This window comes from Brachycentrus maculatus, unplaced genomic scaffold, assembly GCF_059751285.1.
Source record: "Brachycentrus maculatus isolate JH-2025_06_01 unplaced genomic scaffold, ASM5975128v1 h1tg000442l, whole genome shotgun sequence".
Lineage (NCBI taxonomy): Eukaryota > Metazoa > Arthropoda > Insecta > Trichoptera > Brachycentridae > Brachycentrus > Brachycentrus maculatus.
Genome location: NW_028281190.1, coordinates 299,320 through 319,062, shown reverse-complemented (window position 1 = coordinate 319,062; position 19,743 = coordinate 299,320). Strand labels below are relative to the sequence as shown.

At 33.9% G+C, this 19,743-nt stretch overlaps 3 protein-coding genes across 5 annotated transcripts; all 3 read right to left on the bottom strand.

Moving 5' to 3' along the window:
* Positions 1 to 875: 875 nt before the first annotated feature.
* On the bottom strand, positions 876 to 6,313 carry LOC148302521 (uncharacterized). The gene is made up of 5 exons (XM_088271484.1): positions 6,116 to 6,313; positions 4,794 to 4,971; positions 4,597 to 4,717; positions 2,596 to 3,444; positions 876 to 1,890 (listed from the first exon to the last, which is right to left on the bottom strand). The coding sequence occupies exons 1-5, from the start codon at positions 6,169 to 6,171 to the stop codon at positions 1,691 to 1,693; spliced, it is 1,404 nt and encodes a 467-aa protein (XP_088127610.1). The 5' UTR covers positions 6,172 to 6,313; the 3' UTR covers positions 876 to 1,690.
* Positions 6,314 to 8,137: 1,824 nt separating this feature from the next.
* LOC148302520 (uncharacterized) lies at positions 8,138 to 13,163 on the bottom strand. Of its 3 annotated transcripts, none has more exons than XM_088271485.1 (5): positions 12,941 to 13,163; positions 11,295 to 11,472; positions 10,378 to 10,498; positions 9,139 to 9,948; positions 8,138 to 8,466 (listed from the first exon to the last, which is right to left on the bottom strand). In XM_088271485.1, exons 1-5 carry the CDS (start codon positions 13,003 to 13,005, stop codon positions 8,279 to 8,281), a joined length of 1,362 nt encoding a protein of 453 aa, XP_088127611.1. In that variant the 5' UTR covers positions 13,006 to 13,163; the 3' UTR covers positions 8,138 to 8,278. The 3 variants fall into 3 exon arrangements, with proteins under 3 accessions (XP_088127611.1, XP_088127612.1, XP_088127613.1); XM_088271486.1 differs by lacking the exon at positions 12,941 to 13,163 and adding an exon at positions 12,605 to 12,733; XM_088271487.1 differs by lacking the exon at positions 9,139 to 9,948 and having other exon boundaries at positions 12,941 to 13,136.
* A 798-nt stretch (positions 13,164 to 13,961) lies between these two features.
* On the bottom strand, positions 13,962 to 19,408 carry LOC148302519 (uncharacterized). The gene is made up of 5 exons (XM_088271490.1): positions 19,152 to 19,408; positions 17,578 to 17,755; positions 16,791 to 16,911; positions 15,730 to 16,545; positions 13,962 to 14,157 (listed from the first exon to the last, which is right to left on the bottom strand). Exons 1-5 carry the CDS (start codon positions 19,202 to 19,204, stop codon positions 14,042 to 14,044), a joined length of 1,284 nt encoding a protein of 427 aa, XP_088127616.1. The 5' UTR covers positions 19,205 to 19,408; the 3' UTR covers positions 13,962 to 14,041.
* Between the last annotated feature and the right edge of the window lie 335 nt (positions 19,409 to 19,743).

Genomic DNA, 19,743 nt, shown 5'->3' with positions numbered 1-19,743 from the left:
CAAAGAACTGGAGAATCCGTCGGGTACAGATATTGGCCAGAGTCAAGCCATCCAAGCGTAGTTCCTGGCGAATGGACTCATTGGTGCGTCTAGCTGTCCAAAAACATAATCTCACATGCACCAAATTCCGTTTGTTCTGCCCTAAATTGTACAATTTTAGGACAAAAAAATACATACATACGTAGTAAGTAAACGTTGTGCGGAAAAGATTAAACAGAAAATCTCTCCAAGGCTCATTATCAATTGGAATAATGCTGATTCTTCTTTATCACATTATGTATAAAGATGCAAATTTTTAAGAAGAGGAAATAAATGCAATGTATTTTTTAAAATAAATTTCCATCTTAATTAGATTTACCAGCCATGAGATGAAAAAAATATACATAATTATCATAATTATTTTTTATTAATGCATTTTAAACATATCATTATCCTTTCTTATACATACATACATGAATTCATTTTTTAAATAAGGGTTGAGATAATATAAGAATGATTGCATGAACAAAAAAATTTTTTTTTTTTTTGACATCTCATCAAAGATGAAGAAGAATTTGGAAGTCTGGGCATTTACGGGGCTGACGACCGTCATCGGCTGGTATAAGTGATCACTTTACACACGTGTAACATTCACCAATTCTACCCATTATTGATGAATTATTATAACATTCACCAATTCTACCCATTATTCACCAATTCTACCCGATGACGGTCGTCAGCCCCGTAAATGCCCAGACTTCCATATTCTTCTTCATCTTTGATGAGATGTCAAAAAATAATATGAAAATAACTCCTGTAATTGGAGATAATCCAGATTTTGTGAACAAGTATTTGGACACACTCAAAATGTTGTAAACAAATATGAAAACTGTCAATTTTTATTTCTTCTCTTCTGTGCGTATCACGTCAGTCCTTCTGACGTCGACTATCACTTGTATGTGCTCCACTTTCTGAATATATTTATTTCTTCAGTTTCTCTGGTTTAAAAAGCTATGATAGTCATCTTATCCAGTGTAAGCGGTGTGACTACAAACCCAAATTCATTGGATGTATGCTTGTTGACACAAGGTGACTGCAAGCCATCAAGGAGCCGATGTCCAGCCACAACGTTACCGGCAGTCCGACATACTGAATTGTAAAGATATCGAACTGATCCAGAGGGGATGAGGCAAGAAACTTTGAAAATTTGCCAAGGCCAACCTTTTCACAAGCATTCTTCTTATCCATCTTACTCCTCATTACTGATGGTTGTGACCCTTGTCAAAGCAATGACTCTTCTCCAGTTATCCCTTATCCGTATTGCTCCAACCACCGAGGTGCCTGCTGCTGCCTTAACTTGATCGGTCCATCGTGTGGTGGATCTTCCTCTACCTCTCTTCCCATCCAGGCTACCAATCGCAACCAGTAGTTCCAGGCTATCGTGGCAATGATGAGTTTTATCCATGAGTACATTCCACAGATGTTACCACTTCATGCAATCTAAAGCTTTTTTGTAGTCAATAAAACATAGAACTGTGGCGTCAGTAACTCACGGCTATTTTTGAAATTAATAGACAGATCACACGCATTCATTCCTACATTAATAACAGAATCTTTTTTATTATGAAATAAGTTTAACACACGTTTACTGTTATTCAATAAATTAATAACAATAATGTGTTGTATATAATATTATGTATATAAACTGTGCTTATTTATAGTTGGTGTCATTTTCGACAGCACTCCTGTGATGTGACCTGATGTGCACTTTGAGAGAGGTGCTTTGTACGAATGCCTGTCCACACAGCTGGCACATGTAGTTCCGTATGTCGTAGTGAATATTCAAATGCCTTCTCAGGTGTTTTCTGCCTTTGAATGCTTTCTTACAGAAATCGCAGATGTATTTGGCATCTGAAAAAAGATGGACGTTTTGTAATAAAAGCCAGTTACTACCAACCTAGGATACTTAGTATAATAAATAAAATATACATGTATTTTTTAATTTCATTTCAGTACTCTATAATTCAATTTATACTAACACACTTCAGACAGGAAAGATATTTCTACATGTTCGGTTGATTGATGCTTAAGGACAAGTAGGGTATTTTTACCTTCTGCACGGGCCTCATTTCAAAGGTAGAAAAGAAGGAATTATCCAATATTTTTATATGAATATTCTATAGCAATCTTTTTGTAAAGGTCTTAACGAGATGTACAAAATTATCAATCCCGTCGCCAGCGGTCCGCAGGCGTAAAAAATACCTGTTCAAAATGTGTTTAAAGTCTTTAATTTTGTAGAAAAATTCTTACCTTATGTAATTTTTAAAACCAACACAGAATTTTTAAGTCTACTAAGTTATATTTTATTAAAAAAAAACATATAAAAATTAATATTGTGACAATTGTTTCGCCTAGTTATGGCATTTTCACAGACATTCGTTTGAAAATGCCATAACTAGGCGAAACAATTGTTACAATATTAATTTTTATGTGTTTTTTTAGTAAAATACAACTTAGTAGACTCAAAAAATCTGTGTTTGATTTAAAAATTAATACATAAATCAAAATGGAGTTCTACAAATTAAACGCCAAATCAATAAATAAATAAATTCTTACCTTCATGATTTTTTAAGTGGCACGTTAGTTGTTGTCTTCCAAAGAATTGCTTACCGCAGTGCGGACAAGACACATTCTTCTCCTTCAAGTGGACATATCTGGTATGCTGGTCTAACTTGTACTCGGTGAAGCATTCCTTGTTGCACAGTGGACATATGTGGTGTGCCATGTTTACACCGCCGTGAACGTCCATCATGTGATCCCGTTTACGCTTCATGTTTTTAAACCGTTCTTCGCACATGGGGCAGGAGTAAATCTTTTGCTTGTTGTGGAAGCGCTTGATGTGTTGCTGTCGGCCATCTTGTCGGGCGAAGGTCTTGTTGCACAGCGAGCAGGGAAACCTGTCGCCGTGCGTGCTCCGATGCCCGTTAAGGCTCGACCTCGATGCGAAATCTTTCCCGCAGTCTTCGCAAAGGAATCTTTTAAAATGAGCACTGTAATGTTTTTCTAGAGTCTTGAAGTCGTCGATTACTTTATTACAAACCGGACATTCTTTAGTAGACTTTTGTAACTGCGGGCGAGTAGATTTAGATTTTTTGTAAAATCCACGTTTCCTCTTTGATTCATTTTTATCTGATGTTTTTATTTTTCTGATTTTTCTGATTTGCTGTTGTTCTCTTAATTTCGTTGGTACTTCCACCCTTTCTTCATCACCGCTTGTTAGTTTTTCACTTTTGAATGTCTCATTAATTGTGTGTTTTCTTTCGCTGGCAGAGTCACTGAACGGGGAGTTGACCGGTTGATTGACGATGTCATCGTAACTATTATTATATTCTAAATCGGGGTCTTCTCTTTTTATAAGAATTTCTGTTAATACTGCGGGTGCTTCTGCGTTCTGTACCGAACTCTCTAAATAAAAAAAAAGAGATGAAAGATACATTTAGTAAGAGGTAACATTGTCAAAAATATAAAGCATTCTCATAATAAATCTTATGGTAGTCAGTAGTTGTTTAATTACTGGAGGGAAATGCCGATGGATGTTTTTTTTTTAATGGGAATTAAATTTATTATTTACCTTATGTACAAGGTTTATAGATCATTTGAGGATTTTTCTTTCTTCTAATAAAATAAAGATGTTTAATTTAAATCTGTGTTGGGAACAGGAGGGATAATCTAGTGTGGACCAATCAGGAACGTCTCAGCATTTGCTAAATGCCGGGAGGAAACTACGTAAAACTCCTCAGGAGAAGGCGGACTGTTGACTGTCATCAGCAGACCTTCCGTTCTAGTAGAAGAGGGTTAGGCATTTTGTGTTCTAGCTTGGTTTATGGTACCAATGTCTTTCACTATTTTTATCATGTATGATACCACCTCTTGTGACAGTTCCTTATGAACTATCACGGATAGATGGTGTATTATGGTCATGTGTTGTGTGATGCAGAGTGCCACACATTATTGTTGATTCTCTAGAGTACGATGGAGGAAAGAACATAGCATTGGCAGAAAATAACCGTCTCAGCTTGAGAAAGTGCGGGACTGGACTGGCCTTGGTGGAGTTCAGGAGGTATTACAAAACAAGTTGTACAAGACAGAGAATTAGCTTCAATTTAGTCACAGGGAATTATTGATTCAATTCACAGCAGTAACCTCTTAGCGAATAATTTTATTCCAACTAAATTGTATCCGAGGACTGAGTTTTTCAAAAAAACTTTGTTTTACCTTTTTTACAACATTAAATTAAGTAATAATGCAAATAAAATATCTTCTAACTATGCCACTCCATACTGAAGGTTAATGATAATTCGTTTATAGATTTGGCGTTTAATTTGTAGAACTCAATTTTAATTTACTTTTACTATATTATAATCAAACACTGGTGTTTAAAGTCTACTAAATTGTATTTTTTTGTTAAAAACGCATAAAAATAAAATTTGTGACAATTGTTTCACCTTTTTATGACATTTTCAAACTAATGTGAAGATAAAATAGTTGCAAAGGATTGCCCGAGTGATCGCCAATGTTGGGGGGACTTGACAAGGCACATGAAGAAGTTGAACTTACCAATTTTGATTTCTTGGAGCTCAGTGGCCACACTTTCAACTTGTTTCCGGAACAGCGAGGCATCTCTCAAGCGTGACACACACCTCTTGCAAACTTCTGCAGTGTCGTGTTCATCCACCAGCTGCAAACATATGGGAGCCTGATACTCGGGACTCAAGAACCTCGACTAACTATTGACTTTACAGAATCACGCTTACCGTTATGTGAAAACAAGACTGTAACATGTCAGTAAAGTTATTTTTGAGTTGTGGAATTGTCTCTTTGCAGTTCCAGCGCCAGCGTGTAGTGCTGCAGCAGATCACGCAGGACCCGGGAGCGTGAATACTTCCTAGTTTCAGTACTTTGCCACACCCCCATTTCTGTTCATTTGAGTAACTGAAAAGTTATAAACAGCTACTATAAAAATTGTACTGACTAATAAAAAAATAATGGTCACATCCACTGGATTAAACGGATCTCTGCGATGTGAAGTGATGGGGCAAGTAAACAAGGCTGCAGTCATCTTAGGATGCCTGAAAAATTATATATGGAAAAACACTGACATTAATATATAAAACTCGTGTGACCCATCATGACACATGGGATCGAATGCAGAGGGGACACCGCAGTAACAAAAAACGCACTAAGCTATGAATTTCCATATTTTTCCGATTTAAAATCACAATTTTTTTTATCGTGTAGTGACTACCCAACACTGGGACGCGCGTTTTATTTTAGCACCGGATGGGAAAGGTTAAGGACACATTGAGGGTGGCTTCATTATGTCTCACGGCAAGACTAGCTTACTAATTGACTTCTTATCTATGGTCCCTGTACTGTACTGGCACTGCGGAGTTTGCTGACCTGGTTCCTATTTCCAGTATTTCGTACTGGGAGTGGAATCTTTTCTGCATTGTTTTTTATGGCATTGGCAAAAACTTTACAAAACTACGCATAAGCGTAAAAATGCAACATGTTGCCAAAATTAATTTTTTGATATGCTAATATTATAAATAAAATAATTGAACTTTCGGATTTATATAAATACAAATAGAATCGTTGGGTAATATATCCAAAATTAATCATAATAAATAACCGTGTTTAATTTTGGATATATTACCCGACAATTCAATATGGAATTCTACCAACTGTCTGCAGTAACAATAAACAAATATAATCATTTGAAAAAAATCCATTGTGGAGTTATTATTTTAAGAAAAAGAAATATTTGTGTTCTTATTATTTTAAAAAATACTTCAATTTCATACAATTTTTGTGACCCTAAGCGGCTCATTATTAGAAAAAGGTATCAAATTGTAGTAGAGTGGGTTCGAACCGAGAAACTCTGAATCGAGAGTCCGCGACACTAACCACGGAACCACAACCCGACACAAGAGTATGTTATATCTGATATTCTTATTTATATTTTTCTACTTATGGGTTTCAGGTGCATAAATAAAAATATAAAATATTTATGTATTGTGTGTCATTGCAAAGAAAGTCACCACAGGGATCATTTATTACTTTTGCAGTACCTTACCTTTCAATCAACAATAGACGATATAATTTATATAAATGGGAATAAACCGACGTCATAATGAATATTTAACTTATTTCTTGTTATATTTCATTGAAGATAATAATATATAGGGTATCCATTTATAATGTAAATAAAAATAACGCATCCAACTTCAACTGTCAAACAAAGGTGTCAAAATTGCTGTCAAAAAAATATAGTAAGGTCATAGACAAAATCATTATGTATTTAATTCTATTTCATAGGAAACCGGGGTGATTTGTACACTTTATTCTGTCCATGTTTGAAAAAATAATTGCCTGCGTATAATATAAATCTTCTTCCTGGTTACATCCCAGCTTATTGCCCTTGTAAACTGCTGGGGTCAGCTCTCCTCGTCCTCAGGTTATATGTCCTTCTGTCCTGGATAACGTCACCTAGGCCATGCCTTCAAATCATGTTATCTTTCTGCCTCATTCATGAATTCTTTGGTCTTCCTCTAGATAACTTTCAATGAAGATCCATTTCTATTACCTGGTTAACTTCATGTTCTTAAAAGATAAATGGAAGGAAAAAATAGCCGCATTTATTTTCAATTCCAAAATTTAAATAAATCAAAGGAATAAAGAAATTTTATTTTTATATTTTAACCCTTACTATCCAATAGTACCTACATAATATTGATACAGTATTATTTGATTGTTAATAAAAATTGAAAAATGTATTTATTTTATATTGACCTGCTTGGTAATCAAATCCGAGACTTTTAGTTTGGTAGGCAGACACCAATTACCATACTATGAGAGTGGAAAACTCTTAGTGTAATACAAATACAATCATCCTCAAATAAACAATGTATTATACTTCAAAAAGTATATAAATACCCATTTCTTGATGGAACTGCATTTATGTATACCTTTTTTTTTTAAAGGTATAACCCACAAAGCCTCTAAATTTAGAGGCTTGTCTGCAAGTAGGATTGTAAGGATAGGGAAGGAAAATGTGAAAAATACATCACAAACACGCAGACAAATTGAAAATAAATATTTCTTGATTTTATTTTGCTAATAAAATCAAGAAATATTTATTTATTTCTTGATTTTATTTAGATTATTTATAAAAGAGACAGATTTAAGTTCCTTTTTCATTTAGCACATGATCGCTAGCTTTTTACTTTTTTACTTTGTCATCTTTTTTATGTTTAAGTTTTAATTAAAAATAAAATAAAATAAAAAATTGCTCACTGAGAGTCAAGTATTTTTATTTTTATTTTTTTTTGTATTTAATTTAAGTTTTTTGTATTTTGTATTAACTAATTATACTTAGAAACCTATACCCTTATACCCTGTACTATGACTATTTATTTTGTATACCCACACACAGGCCATGCCTTTGTGGGATCTTTTTTTGTATTTATTTTTATTTTTTATAAATATTTTTTTGTTTTTGAATTTATGTAATGCAAAAGAATTTTAAATAAAAATAAAAAAATAAAAAAAAATAAAATGCAATAAAAAATACACTAAATACAATAAACAATTTGACGGGAATAGAGCCCCCGCAGCCATTTTTGGAGTCGAGCGTCTACCCAACTGCGCCATGGCGCATGTTTAAATTTGATCAGTGACCGGGTTCTGTCATTACCGATCAAATAAATAAGATATAATTATAATTCAAATGTTACTTTGTTTTAAAATCACTATAAATATTTTATTATAACTTAATTATAATGTCTACCGGTTTCGAAGCTAACCGTTTCTTTATCAAGACTGATTAGTAACTTTGTTTTAAAATCACTGTAAATATTTTTATTATAACTTAATTATAATGTCTGCAGGTTTCGAAGCTAACCGTTTCTTTATCAAGACTGATTAGTATTAATCAGTCTTGATAAAGAAGCGGTTAGCTTGGAAACCGGTAGATATTAAAATTAAGTTATAATAAAATATTTAAAGTGATTTTAAAACAAAGTTACATTTTAATTATAAAATGGAAAATCACAAAGTTAGTGCTTCAAATGTAAATTATAAATAAATAAGAGTTGAAAAATATGTACAGTTATTTTATTACATTGAACACCTAAGGTGAATATATTTTATTTAAAAGTTGCATAGTTAAAAAAAAATCACAAAGAAATACAAATTTACTTTTCAAGCACAGAGGGAATATTTTGAAATACATATTTAGTTACTCCAGATTTTCAGGTATGATAACATCACCATTTATAACATAGTACATAACTCTATATTCGTCCATTTCGTTTGAAGATTTAGCAGGTTTTGTTTTGCGTTCCTGATGAACATTTAAATGAACCGTCAAATGTTTTTTTGTTTTGAATGTTTTGCCGCAAATGTTGCATATGTGGTTTCTATCTTCTGAAAAATGGAAAAACACGGCTCTTGTTAGAATGAAATATTGGTTAAAATCATTAATAATATGAAATAATAATACATCAAGAAAAGGTAGCTTATATTTATTTTTTTCTAACCCTTATCCGCACCCAATGGTGCATAGGGCACTGCATCGTACTGAGTCAGTATTATCTTGATCGTTACTAACATGAAGGCAAGGTGACCACTGCTGCGCTTCAGGGACCAGTCCAGGGTAATATTAAATAAATATTAGAGTGTAAAATCATAAATTTTTATTTTCCTGGGAATCGAACCCGGGACCTCCAGCACAGTAGCTAAATACGCTAACCATTACACCACGGAGGCGGACAATATATGTAACAACATATATCTAAATATTGGCAAAACTAAGTCATATTGCTTTAATCAGAACTAATAAACTAGCCCGCCTTCCTAGTATAATGGTCAGCACGCGAGGTTGCAGTACTGAAGGTCCCAGGTTCGATTCCTAGGGGGAAGTCAAATAAATAAAAGTGATTTTTTCACTGGTACCTAAAGTAGAAGGCTGATCATCTTTCCTTTGTGCGTTAACAATCAAGATAACACTGCGTTTATATTATGCAGTGCCCTATGCACCATCGGGTGCGGATAAGGGTTAGAAGAAGAAGAATAAACTAGTATAAAAATAAAGCTCACCATTGTGAACATTTTTAATATGTTTATTCAAAGCTGTTTTACAAAATTCTCTCTTCCCGCAATGCGGACACGTCACATTTTTTTCATTCAAATGAACTCTTCTGTTGTGTTGGTCCAATTTCAGGGCGGTGTAGCACTTTAGTTGACACACGGGACAAAAGTGAGGGTCTATTTTAATATTATGCACCGCCGTCATGTGGTCTTGTCTTTGTCTGGTATTGAAAAACCTTTCTTCGCAATGTAGACAAGTGTAAATCGGTTTTCTAAAATGCACGACTTTAGTATGCTGAGCCAGGGTATCTTTACTTGCAAACGTCAGCGGGCATTGCGCACAAGGAATCCGACCTTTGTGGCAACTCATATGAGCTTTATAAGTAGACTTGACTCCGAATTTCGTCCCGCAAACATCACAGAGATATTTATGGAAATGTATGTTAAAATGCCTTTGTACACTCTTGAAGTCGTTGAATTTTTCGCTGCATACGGGACATTCCGTTGAAGAGGGATCTAACTTTGGCTGTACATAATCTACTGTTTTGTAAACAGGGATTTGATCTATCCATTCCTTTCTTTTTTTCACATATTTCCCGATTCTTTTCTTCTTTACGACTTGGGTGTCGTTATTTTCTAATTTTCCCCCTTCGATACTCTCTTTTAATTCTGATTTCTTTGCACATATTATGTTGGTGACACTGTTATTGGTATTGTTTTCTTCATTTATACACTCTGCTAAATCAGATTCGTCTAGCAATGGATCATAGTAGCTTTTCTCATAACTTTCATTGGGATAAGTGTTTCCTTCTTCAATGTCTATGAATAAAATAAAATAAAAAAAATATTTACCTCAAATAATTACATTGTATGTACATAAATTTATTGGTTGTAATAATAGTTGTCCACCTCCGTAGTGTAATGGTCAGCACGCTCGGCTACCGTTCTGGAGGTCCCAGGTTTGATTCCCAGGGGGGGTCTAATAAATATAAGTGATTTTTTCACTCTAATATTTATTCAATATTATCCTGGACTGGTACCTGAAGCGGAGGGCTGATCACCTTTCCTTCGTGTGTTAACGATAATGATAACACTGCGTTTATATGATGCATTGCCCTATGCACCATTGGGGTGCGGATAAGGGTTCGAATGAAAATCAATAATAAATGACAGTAAAAATTAAAACCAATAGAGTATTTTTCGCTAAAATAAATTTAAGTCACAGTATTAACAGTATGATTTATTCACCAGGTTCCATACGTTGAAGGCTTTTGGTTACATCCTCAATTTGTTTCCGGAACAAGGAAGCATCATTAAGACGGGACACACACTTTTCACAAATTTCCGCATCGCCTTGCTCATCCACTAGCTGGAAACATATAGGGTACTGATAATAATAATAATTAATATAGTGCCATTTTCATAAAATAATATCTTTTACCTCGAGGGCACTATATCGACGGCCCCTACGTAAAGTACTCTATCTGCAAATCTGCTACTTTACAGGAGAGAGCTTAGAAGATTTTTTCAACATATTTTTTATTATTAATTAACGGTTTTACCTGAAATTCTAGACTAGTATTTTACATCATTTTACATTTTTGGGCATATCGCCAGAAAGAACGAGAAGAGTCTTGAAAAACTGGTAGTAACAGGTACAGTTGAAGGCAAGCGGGCAAGAGGACGGTGTCCAACAAGATGGACAGACCAAATAAAGGAATTAACCGGATCCTCGCTAAACGCTGCCATCAAGTTGGCCCAGGACCGGGAAGAATGGAGAGGACTTGTGCACCAAGTGCCTGACATTCCAGAAGACCACGACGCTCAGCATTGAGCAAGAAGATGAAGAAAATTTTACATCAAAAACACGATACAATAATGTATTAAATTGTTTTAAAACTTTATTCTTTGTCAAAATTAAGTTAGCGCTTTAGGAGGAAAATTCAATGTAGATAGCGTCTTATACGCCTGAAAACTAGGCGTAATTTATATTATACATTTTTTGTTTATTTATATTTGTAGATAACAGTGAGTTGATAAAGATAAAGTACACCAAACATCTCAAAATTGACAAAAATGTAGCTAGAGCACTTTAAGTAGGGCACGTCGATTTGAGACTAAGAGAAACTGCAAATTGTCTATTGGCTTTACAGAATAATACTCACCCTTATATGGAAACAAGACTGCAACACTTCAGTAAAGTTGTTTTTGAGTTGTGGAATTGTCTCCTTACAGTTCCAGAGACAGTGTGTAGCACTACAGCAGATTATACAGGACCCGGGAGTACGATCACTTTCTAGTTGCAATACCTTCCCTTTCCCCCATTTCATTTCTTCTGAAATACTGGAAAAGTATAAATAGGTTAATTTTACAACATTTTGAGTTTGTCCAAATACTTGTTCACAAAATCTGGATTATCTCCAATTACAGGAGTTATTTTTATATTATTTTTTGATATCTCATCAAAGATGAAGAAGAATATGGAAGTCTGGGCATTTACGGGGCTTACAACCGTCATAGGCTGGTTTAAGTGATCACTTTACACACATGTAACATTCACCAATTCTACCCATTATTGACAACCACACTACTCAAATTCTTGGAAGTTCTATATATATGAACCAATTTAGAAATCTCACCAATAGATGTCTCTGGTGAAGTTCTAGTGATTCATGAACAAGGTTTCTAAATTGGTTCATATATATAGAACTTCCAAGAATTTGAGTAGTGTGGTTGTCAATAATGGATAGAATTGGTGAATGTTACACGTGTGTAAAGTGATCACTTAAACCAGCCTATGACAGTCGTAAGCCCCGTAAATGCCCAGACTTCCATATTCTTCTTCATCTTTGATGAGATATCAAAAAATAATAGGTTAATTTTCATCAATATTTATTTGTGTTTACATTTTACTAATTAGATTGTCCTCCTTTGTAGTGTAATGGTTAGCATGTTTAGCTACCGTGCTGGGTTCGATTCTCAGAGGGGGTGAAAATAAATATTTGTGATTTTACACTTTAATATCACCCTAGACTGGTCCCTGAAGCGCAGGAGTGATCACCTTACCTTCATGTAAGTAACAATCAAGATAGCACTGCGTCAATACGATGCAGTGCCCAATGCACCATTGGGTGTGGATAAGGGTTGGGAAAATATTCATGAATATTTATTAGTTTTTGTTTACATTTTACTTATTAGATTGTCCTCCTTCATGGTGTAATGGTAAGCGTGTCTAGCTACCGTGCTGGAGTACCCAAGTTTAATTCCCAGGGGGGGGGGGTGAAAAGAAATATTAGTGATTTTACACTATTTATATTTATATAATATTACTCTGGACTGGTCCCTGAAGCATAGGAATGATCACGTTGCCTTGATGTAAGTAACAATTAAGATAACAACACGACAATACGATACGCTGCCCTGTGCACTGGGTGCTAATAAGAGTTAGAAAAATTAGATTTAGTTTTGTACTGACATTTCTTGGTGGAACTGCATTTTATATAATAAAATAACAACTACAAAGTTTTTTCCACTTTTGTTTTATTTGACCAGTGACCGAGTTTCGTCGTTACCGACATTACAGTCGGCAACGACGAGAACGGCCAAGAGAGACTTGGTACAATCAGTCTGAAATCCGGTCAATAGAATGTCAATATAACCGGAGAAGATGTATCTGTGCAAGTTATTCATTTCCTTATCATTTCCTATTCTTATCTAGACCTTTTTGACCATTAATGTTTGATGCATAGTTTTTACAATCAAAGAAAGTCATTATAGTGACTTTATTAAGAACTAATGAAAGGTATCTTACCTCTCTATTAACAACAGCCGATATAATTTGTATAAATGAGAATAAACCGACGTCATGATGATCATTCAACTTATTATATGTTTTAGGTTATTTTATTTTATTGTAGAGAATTGCATACGGCATGTTTAATTGATAAATAATGTAAATAACAATAACAAATAACGCATCCAACTTCAACTGTCAAACACAAGTGTCAATTTTGCTGTCAAAAATTAGCATAGACAAAACTATTAGGTATTTTATATTTATGAAAAGGGTGGTTCACATTTTTTTAGATACAAAAAAAATATGTACCTAAATGAGAAAATCATTTCTTGCACACCTATTGATATACATTGTATTCATCTGTGAAACATACAAAACAAGCTTCAGATCGTTTTAAAAATTTTCTTTAAAAAAAAAAACTACCGATAATTTCGAAGGGGATAAAATATGTGCTTGAGATTAGTGTTTTAATTTAATGAGCTATCGGGCTATCTAGGTAATATATTCCGTAAAAAATCTTTGAATTTGATAACCTACCGGATTATTATAATTTATTAGAGACAATTGATACCTTTGAAATATTCAGATATTTTTACTTATTAAAAAAATCTGTTTTATTATTATTCTTCTTCAACCTTCATTCGCACCCGATGGTGCATAGTACACTGCATCTTATAAATCCAGTATTATCTTGATTGTTCACACATGAAGGAAAGGTGATCAGCCCTCCGCTTTAGGTACTAGTCCAGGGTAATATTGAATAAATATTAGAGTGAAAATATCATTTATAGTTATTTGACCCCCCCTGGGAATCGAACTCGGGACTTCCAGTACGGTAGCCGATCTTGATGACCATAACACTACAAAGTTGGACACATTTTTTACTTTATTATTAATAAAGTAAAAAACGTAATGGTACAAATTGTAAAAAGTAAAATCATTGTTTATATCAGTAAAAATTAGTATTTTCTTGTAGTATTAAGGGACATGTATATGGTTTATAATGTAAAAAAAATTAAAAATAAAAAGAGCAAAATTTTTAAATACTATGTATAAATTTATTCAATAATATCAAGAAACCATTTTATGGAATAATTTTATAAACACATCGGTTTTCTAGTTTGAGATCACAGATTTACTTTTGCGTTCTGAATGAACATTTAAATGAATCCTCAAGTGCCTTTTGATTTTAAATGCTTTGTTGCAAATATTACAGATGTGTTTTCTGACTTCTGAAAAATAAAAATAAAAACATTGAGTTAATATTGATCTAATAAAGAATTAAATTAAGAACACAAACACAATTCTTTATAAGAGAGGGCGTTTCAATTGAATTGATAATATCGTAGTCGCACAGGAGAAAGTGACCAACTAACAAAACATAAAATGTTCAGGAGGGCCATTTAAGTCACTTTTGCTTCGCAAGAAAATAAACATCAATGCAGCTATTCATTTTGAACAAGTCAATATATTATACTTCCAAGTTTAAAATCCTTTGGGATTTTTTTCAGGGCAATATTAAGCTAGTAAGATATCGAATAGTCAATGATCACGTTTTTGTAAAAAATGCACTTGCTCACTTTATCCTGTATGACTAGCATATGTATTAGACTTGTGTTTTAGAAGAAAGTTCACACTGTGTTAGAAGACAGCGCATATAACATGACATATGTAAAGGAATAGAAATTTAAAATCTAATGGGATCGCGAGATGACAAGAATATGCCATACTCAGGAAAAATGCAAATTGAAATATACCAGCTCCCACAGCTGGTACACTTATGAAAAATGTGGTATTATACTATTGTTTAACTATATTATGTTGAATTAATCAAGAATCAAATTCTAGACTACAAATATAGCAGCCAAAAATAATGTATATTAGACTAAAGTAAGATATGTGAGTTGGTAGGCCTGCGGTAGCAGCAAGAAATGCAATTTCATGGTTGTCAACTGCAGCGCCACAACTATCCAACACACCTCTCATTACTGGTCAAATTAAAATAGGTCCTCTCCTTCCTGATGTCCCTCAAAAGGGCATAGACAAATGATTTATTTTTAAATAAACCAACGTTGAATAGTGCATGTGTATCATATTATAGATACAGTGTAATAATAAGTAAATAAATCATATATAAATCATATATATAATAATAACAATAAATAAATCATATATAAACGTTGGGTAACACAAAGAGCAATGGAGAGAAGCATGCTAAACATACCCCTTAGGTTATGAATTAATTTTTAAATCAAACACATTTTTTTGAGTCTACTAAGTTGTATTTTATTAAAAACACATAAAAAATTATATTTTGACAATTTATGTGTTTTAAATAAAATACAACTTAGTACACTCAAAAAATCTGTATTTGATTTAAAAATTAATTCATAAATTAAAATGGAGTTCTTCAAATTAAACGCCAAATCAATAAATAAATACCCCTTAGGCATCGAAAAATTAATGTTTGGAAAAAGGAAAAGATCAAGGTAACAGTTGTGGCTCAAAGAATCGCGGAAATAAAGTGGAACTGGGCAGGTCATGTGGCATGTGTGTCTGAGGATAGATGGACAAAAAAGGTGCTCGACTGGAGGCCTAGAACTGGACTCAGAAGCATGGGTAGGCCCCAGACAAGATGGTCCGATGACATAAGGAAAGTGGCAGGCCTGCACTGGAAGAGAGTCGCATCCAACAGAGAACTGTGGAAGTCCAAAAAGGAGGCCTTTGTTCAATACTGGACATAAGAAGAAGGCTGAAGCACGGAGTAATAATAAATAACTAAATAGTACAAAAATATAGCTCACCACAGTGAACGTTTTTAATATGTTTATTTAAAGTTGCTTTACAGAATTCTCGCTTCCCGCAATGGTAGCATGTCACATTTTTTTCATTTAAATGAACTTGTCTGTTGTGTTGGTCCAATCTTAGGGCGGTGTAGCATTTCAGTTGACATACGGGACAGATATGAGGATCTATTTTGACATTATGCGCTGTTATCAGATGGTCCTGTCTCTGTCTGGTATTGAAAAACCTTTCTTTGCAATGTGGGCAGGTGTAAATAGGTTTTCTCAAATGAACGGTTTTAGTATGCTGAGCCAGGGTATCTTTACTTGCGAATGTCAGTGTGCATTGTGCACAAGGAAGCCGGCCTTTGTGGCAGCTTAAATGAGCTTTATAAGTAGACTTGACTCCGAATTTCATCCCGCAAATATCACAGAGATAATTATGGAAATGTATGTTATAATGCCGTTGTACACTACTGAAGTCATTGAATTTTTCAATGCATACAGGACATTCCGTTGATTTGGGATCTAATGTTGGTTGTATGTAATCTACAGGTTTGTATACAGGCATTTGATCTATCCATTCCTTTCTTATTTTAATGTATTTTTCGAGCTTTTTCTTTTTTACTTCTTGGATATCCTCATTATTTTCCAGTTCTTCACCTCCAACACTCGATTTCTTTAATTCTATTTTCACTATTCGCATTTTGTTTGTGATATTCTCATAATTTTTATTTTCTTCACAAATACACTCTGTTAAATCAGATTTATCGACAAATGGATCATCAAAACTTTCCTCATATTTTTTATCCTCATTGATGTTTTCTTCTTTAAAAACTATAAAATAAATAAATAAATTAAATCAATATATACGAGTGTTAAAATGTGTTATATAATATAGCTAGTTTTAAGGAAAACTCATTTTTCTTATTTAAAATTATTACAATCAGCTTTATATATAAAAAAAATACATGTAAGCATCAACAAATCCAAATTAGAAAAAAATATACACAAACTTAAATTTATAAATAAATTAATATTACAATATCTTTTTTTCAATAACCAAATACATAGAAATTTACCAGTTTCTATATGCTGCAGTCTTCTGGTTGCATTTTCAACTCGTTTCCGGAAGAATAAAGCATTTTGAAGGTGGTACAAACAGTTTGCACAAACTTCCGCATTGCCCTTTTCATCTACCAGCTGTAAACATATTGGATTCTGATACATGTTATGTGTTAATCTGTCCACTATGAACGTTATTGCAGTTCTGAGCACAGAGGGAGCATCAAATTCACTCAGACCTCGCTTTGCGTCGTTACTGAATTAAGACTGATTTTCGCTCTGCATCTTTTATTTCTGCATTTTTTTAATTTTTATTCAGATTATCATTTTTTTACTTTGAAAAATGTTGTGTCCCATTTTGTAAATTTAAATTTTGTTTAAATTTTGCGGAATCTTTTGGAACGTATCTACGACGCAAAGTGAAGTCTTAGTGTACATTGTATTTAAATAAAATAACTAACCATCACACCGCTTCCCCACAGGGGTAGGCAGAGAGAATAGAACGACACACCACTCCGTCTTTGCAAACATTCCTCCCTTCTTCTACGTTCATGCATCTCCTCATACACACCCGCCGATTGTTTCGACTCCTAAACTGACCGCTTTCAAGTATTTGGCATACCTGATCGTGCCAAGTTTTCTCGATCTTCCTCTGCTCCTTTTCCCATTTAAATAAAATAAAAATTAAAAATACCTTTATAAGATCACTTTTGAATTTATTAATGTAGTCACAACTAGTTTTGAGAACTACGGATGTTCTTATTAACAAGAAATAAATCTCGGTATGGAGTCTATTGCACCTACCCTGATATGAAAACAAGACTGTAATAAGTCACAAAAGTTTTCATTTTGCCCGAGTTGCGGTATATTTTTGGAGCAATTTATTAAAGATTTGGTACAGGAGCAGATCACACAAGAGCCAGGGTTCGAACCCATAATTACTAGGATAAATCCATCTTGACTCTTCCTTTCATCTGTGTAACTGTAATGAAATCAAAATAATTATTCAAATTACCCACTATGTAATTATTTAATATGTATTTCAAATGAATGAATAATATATATTTATAAAATTCTTTCATTGGGAGGATTATTTGGAATAATTACTTGGAATAATAAGCATTTAGTTCGTCACGTATAACAAAACATTATTTTTTGACATCTCATCAAAGATGAAGAAGAATATGGAAGTCTGGGCATTTACGGGGCTGACGACCGTCATAGGCTGGTTTAAGTGATCACTTTACACACGTGTAACATTCACCAATTGTACCCATTATTGACAACCACACTACTCAAATTCTTGGAAGTTCTGTATATATGAACCAATTTAGAAATCTTGTTCTTGAATCACTAGAACTTCACTAGAGACATCTATTGGTGAGATGTAAAGAAGCTTTTTACTATCCAGTTTTTGTGAACAAGTATTTGGACACACTCAAAGTGTTGTAAAACATCTATTAACTTCTTCGTCATACCTTCAATATATTTTTTTAAAATAAAAAGATAACTATTTGTGTTTTTATTATTTACACAAATATTTGAATTTCATACTATGTCTGTGGGCCTAAGCGGCTCATTATTAGAAAAAGGTATCAAATTGTGGTAGAGTGGGTTCGAACCGTGAATCTCTGACTTAAGAGTCCACGACACTAACCACGGGTCCACAACCCGAGACTATATGTTCTACATATATCAATTTACAACTACTACTACTACCATCACGCAGATTCACCGCAGGGATTCACGCTTTTCTGTCCTGACATACACTCCTCGCCTGCTTCACATCCATACATCTAGTCATACATGCCCTCCGATTACGCAGACTTTTGACATCACCAGATTTTAGGTTCTGATCGTGCCAAGTCTTTTTCGGCCGTCCTCGTTCTGTTCTCCCGCTCACATTCGCCAAATATATTTTCTTAGTCATTCCCTCTTTATCTATTCGCTCCACATGTCCGTACCACCTTAAAGAATTCTTTTTAAACTTTTCAATTATCCCTTGTTCAGACTTACAATCCTTTCTTATATCTTTGTTTTTAATTCTGCCATACAATGATTTTCCACACATTCGTCTAAGGGAGCGCATTTGAACTGCGTTAACTCTGCTTTCATCCTTCCATTGCCAGTTCCATGTTTCGCTTCCATACATCAGTGTCGGTACCAGCACGCCGTTGTGAACCGCTAGCTTAGCTTCCATGAACATATTTTTATTTGCAATCACTCTGTTCAAAGCACTTTATCTTCTATTCCCTGCATTCACTCTTCTCTAAATATCTTTATCAACTTTTCCATCCCTTGTGAACATGCTTCCTAGATATAAAAATTATTGCACCTATATAAATATGAAGAAAGTGGCGTGATGTTAACATACATACCTCTGAATTAGTAAGCTGTATAATTTGTATAAATGAGAATAAGCCGACGTCATTATTAAAATGTTAGGTGAATTTTGCGTTTATAAAACAAACAAAAAATGCAGTTTTATGGTCAAAAGATTTGAAATCCATAAATCACTTAATGTTTAAATAACAGAATAAAGATCGGATTTGAAATTTTGACAGATGACATTTGAATGATCGTGACAGCAAAAGATTTTACACGTAGGTACTTGAAGTGACAGCTATCAACATAGAACCATAGACACAAAACAAAGCCATGCTATAGATGTTTTTCTTCTTTCTTCTAACTTGAATAATTCTTCAACAGCTTTTTTCCAACTTGAATTCACACCAATATTTTTGATACCAATACCTCATCGACCCATTATCATGAAGTGACTAGCCCCGAGCTTCAGGTACCAGTCAATGGGTACATAACAAATTCAATTTAATTCAAACCCTTATCAGCACCCCAATGGTGCATGGGGCACTGCATTATATAAACACAGTGTTATCTTGATTGTTAAAACACGAAGGAAAGGTGATCAGCCCCCGGCTTCAGGTACCAGTCCAGGGTAATATTGAATAA

Coding starts and splice junctions, on each gene's coding strand:
- LOC148302521 (XM_088271484.1), bottom strand. CDS start 6,171: ATGACGTCGGTTTATTCCCATTTATATAAATTATATCGTCTATTGTTG. Junction 3,445..4,596: donor GCTCCAAGAAATCAAAATTG/GTAAGTTCAACT, acceptor TTTTTTATTTAG/AGAGTTCGGTACAGAACGCA. Junction 1,891..2,595: donor CCACTTAAAAAATCATGAAG/GTAAGAATTTAT, acceptor ATCTTTTTTCAG/ATGCCAAATACATCTGCGAT.
- LOC148302520 (XM_088271485.1), bottom strand. CDS start 13,005: ATGATCATCATGACGTCGGTTTATTCTCATTTATACAAATTATATCGG. Junction 10,499..11,294: donor AGTCTTGTTTCCATATAAGG/GTGAGTATTATT, acceptor ATATGTTTCCAG/CTAGTGGATGAGCAAGGCGA. Junction 8,467..9,138: donor TATTAAAAATGTTCACAATG/GTGAGCTTTATT, acceptor TCCATTTTTCAG/AAGATAGAAACCACATATGC.
- LOC148302519 (XM_088271490.1), bottom strand. CDS start 19,204: ATGACGTCGGCTTATTCTCATTTATACAAATTATACAGCTTACTAATT. Junction 16,912..17,577: donor AGTCTTGTTTTCATATCAGG/GTAGGTGCAATA, acceptor ATATGTTTACAG/CTGGTAGATGAAAAGGGCAA. Junction 14,158..15,729: donor TATTAAAAACGTTCACTGTG/GTGAGCTATATT, acceptor TTTATTTTTCAG/AAGTCAGAAAACACATCTGT.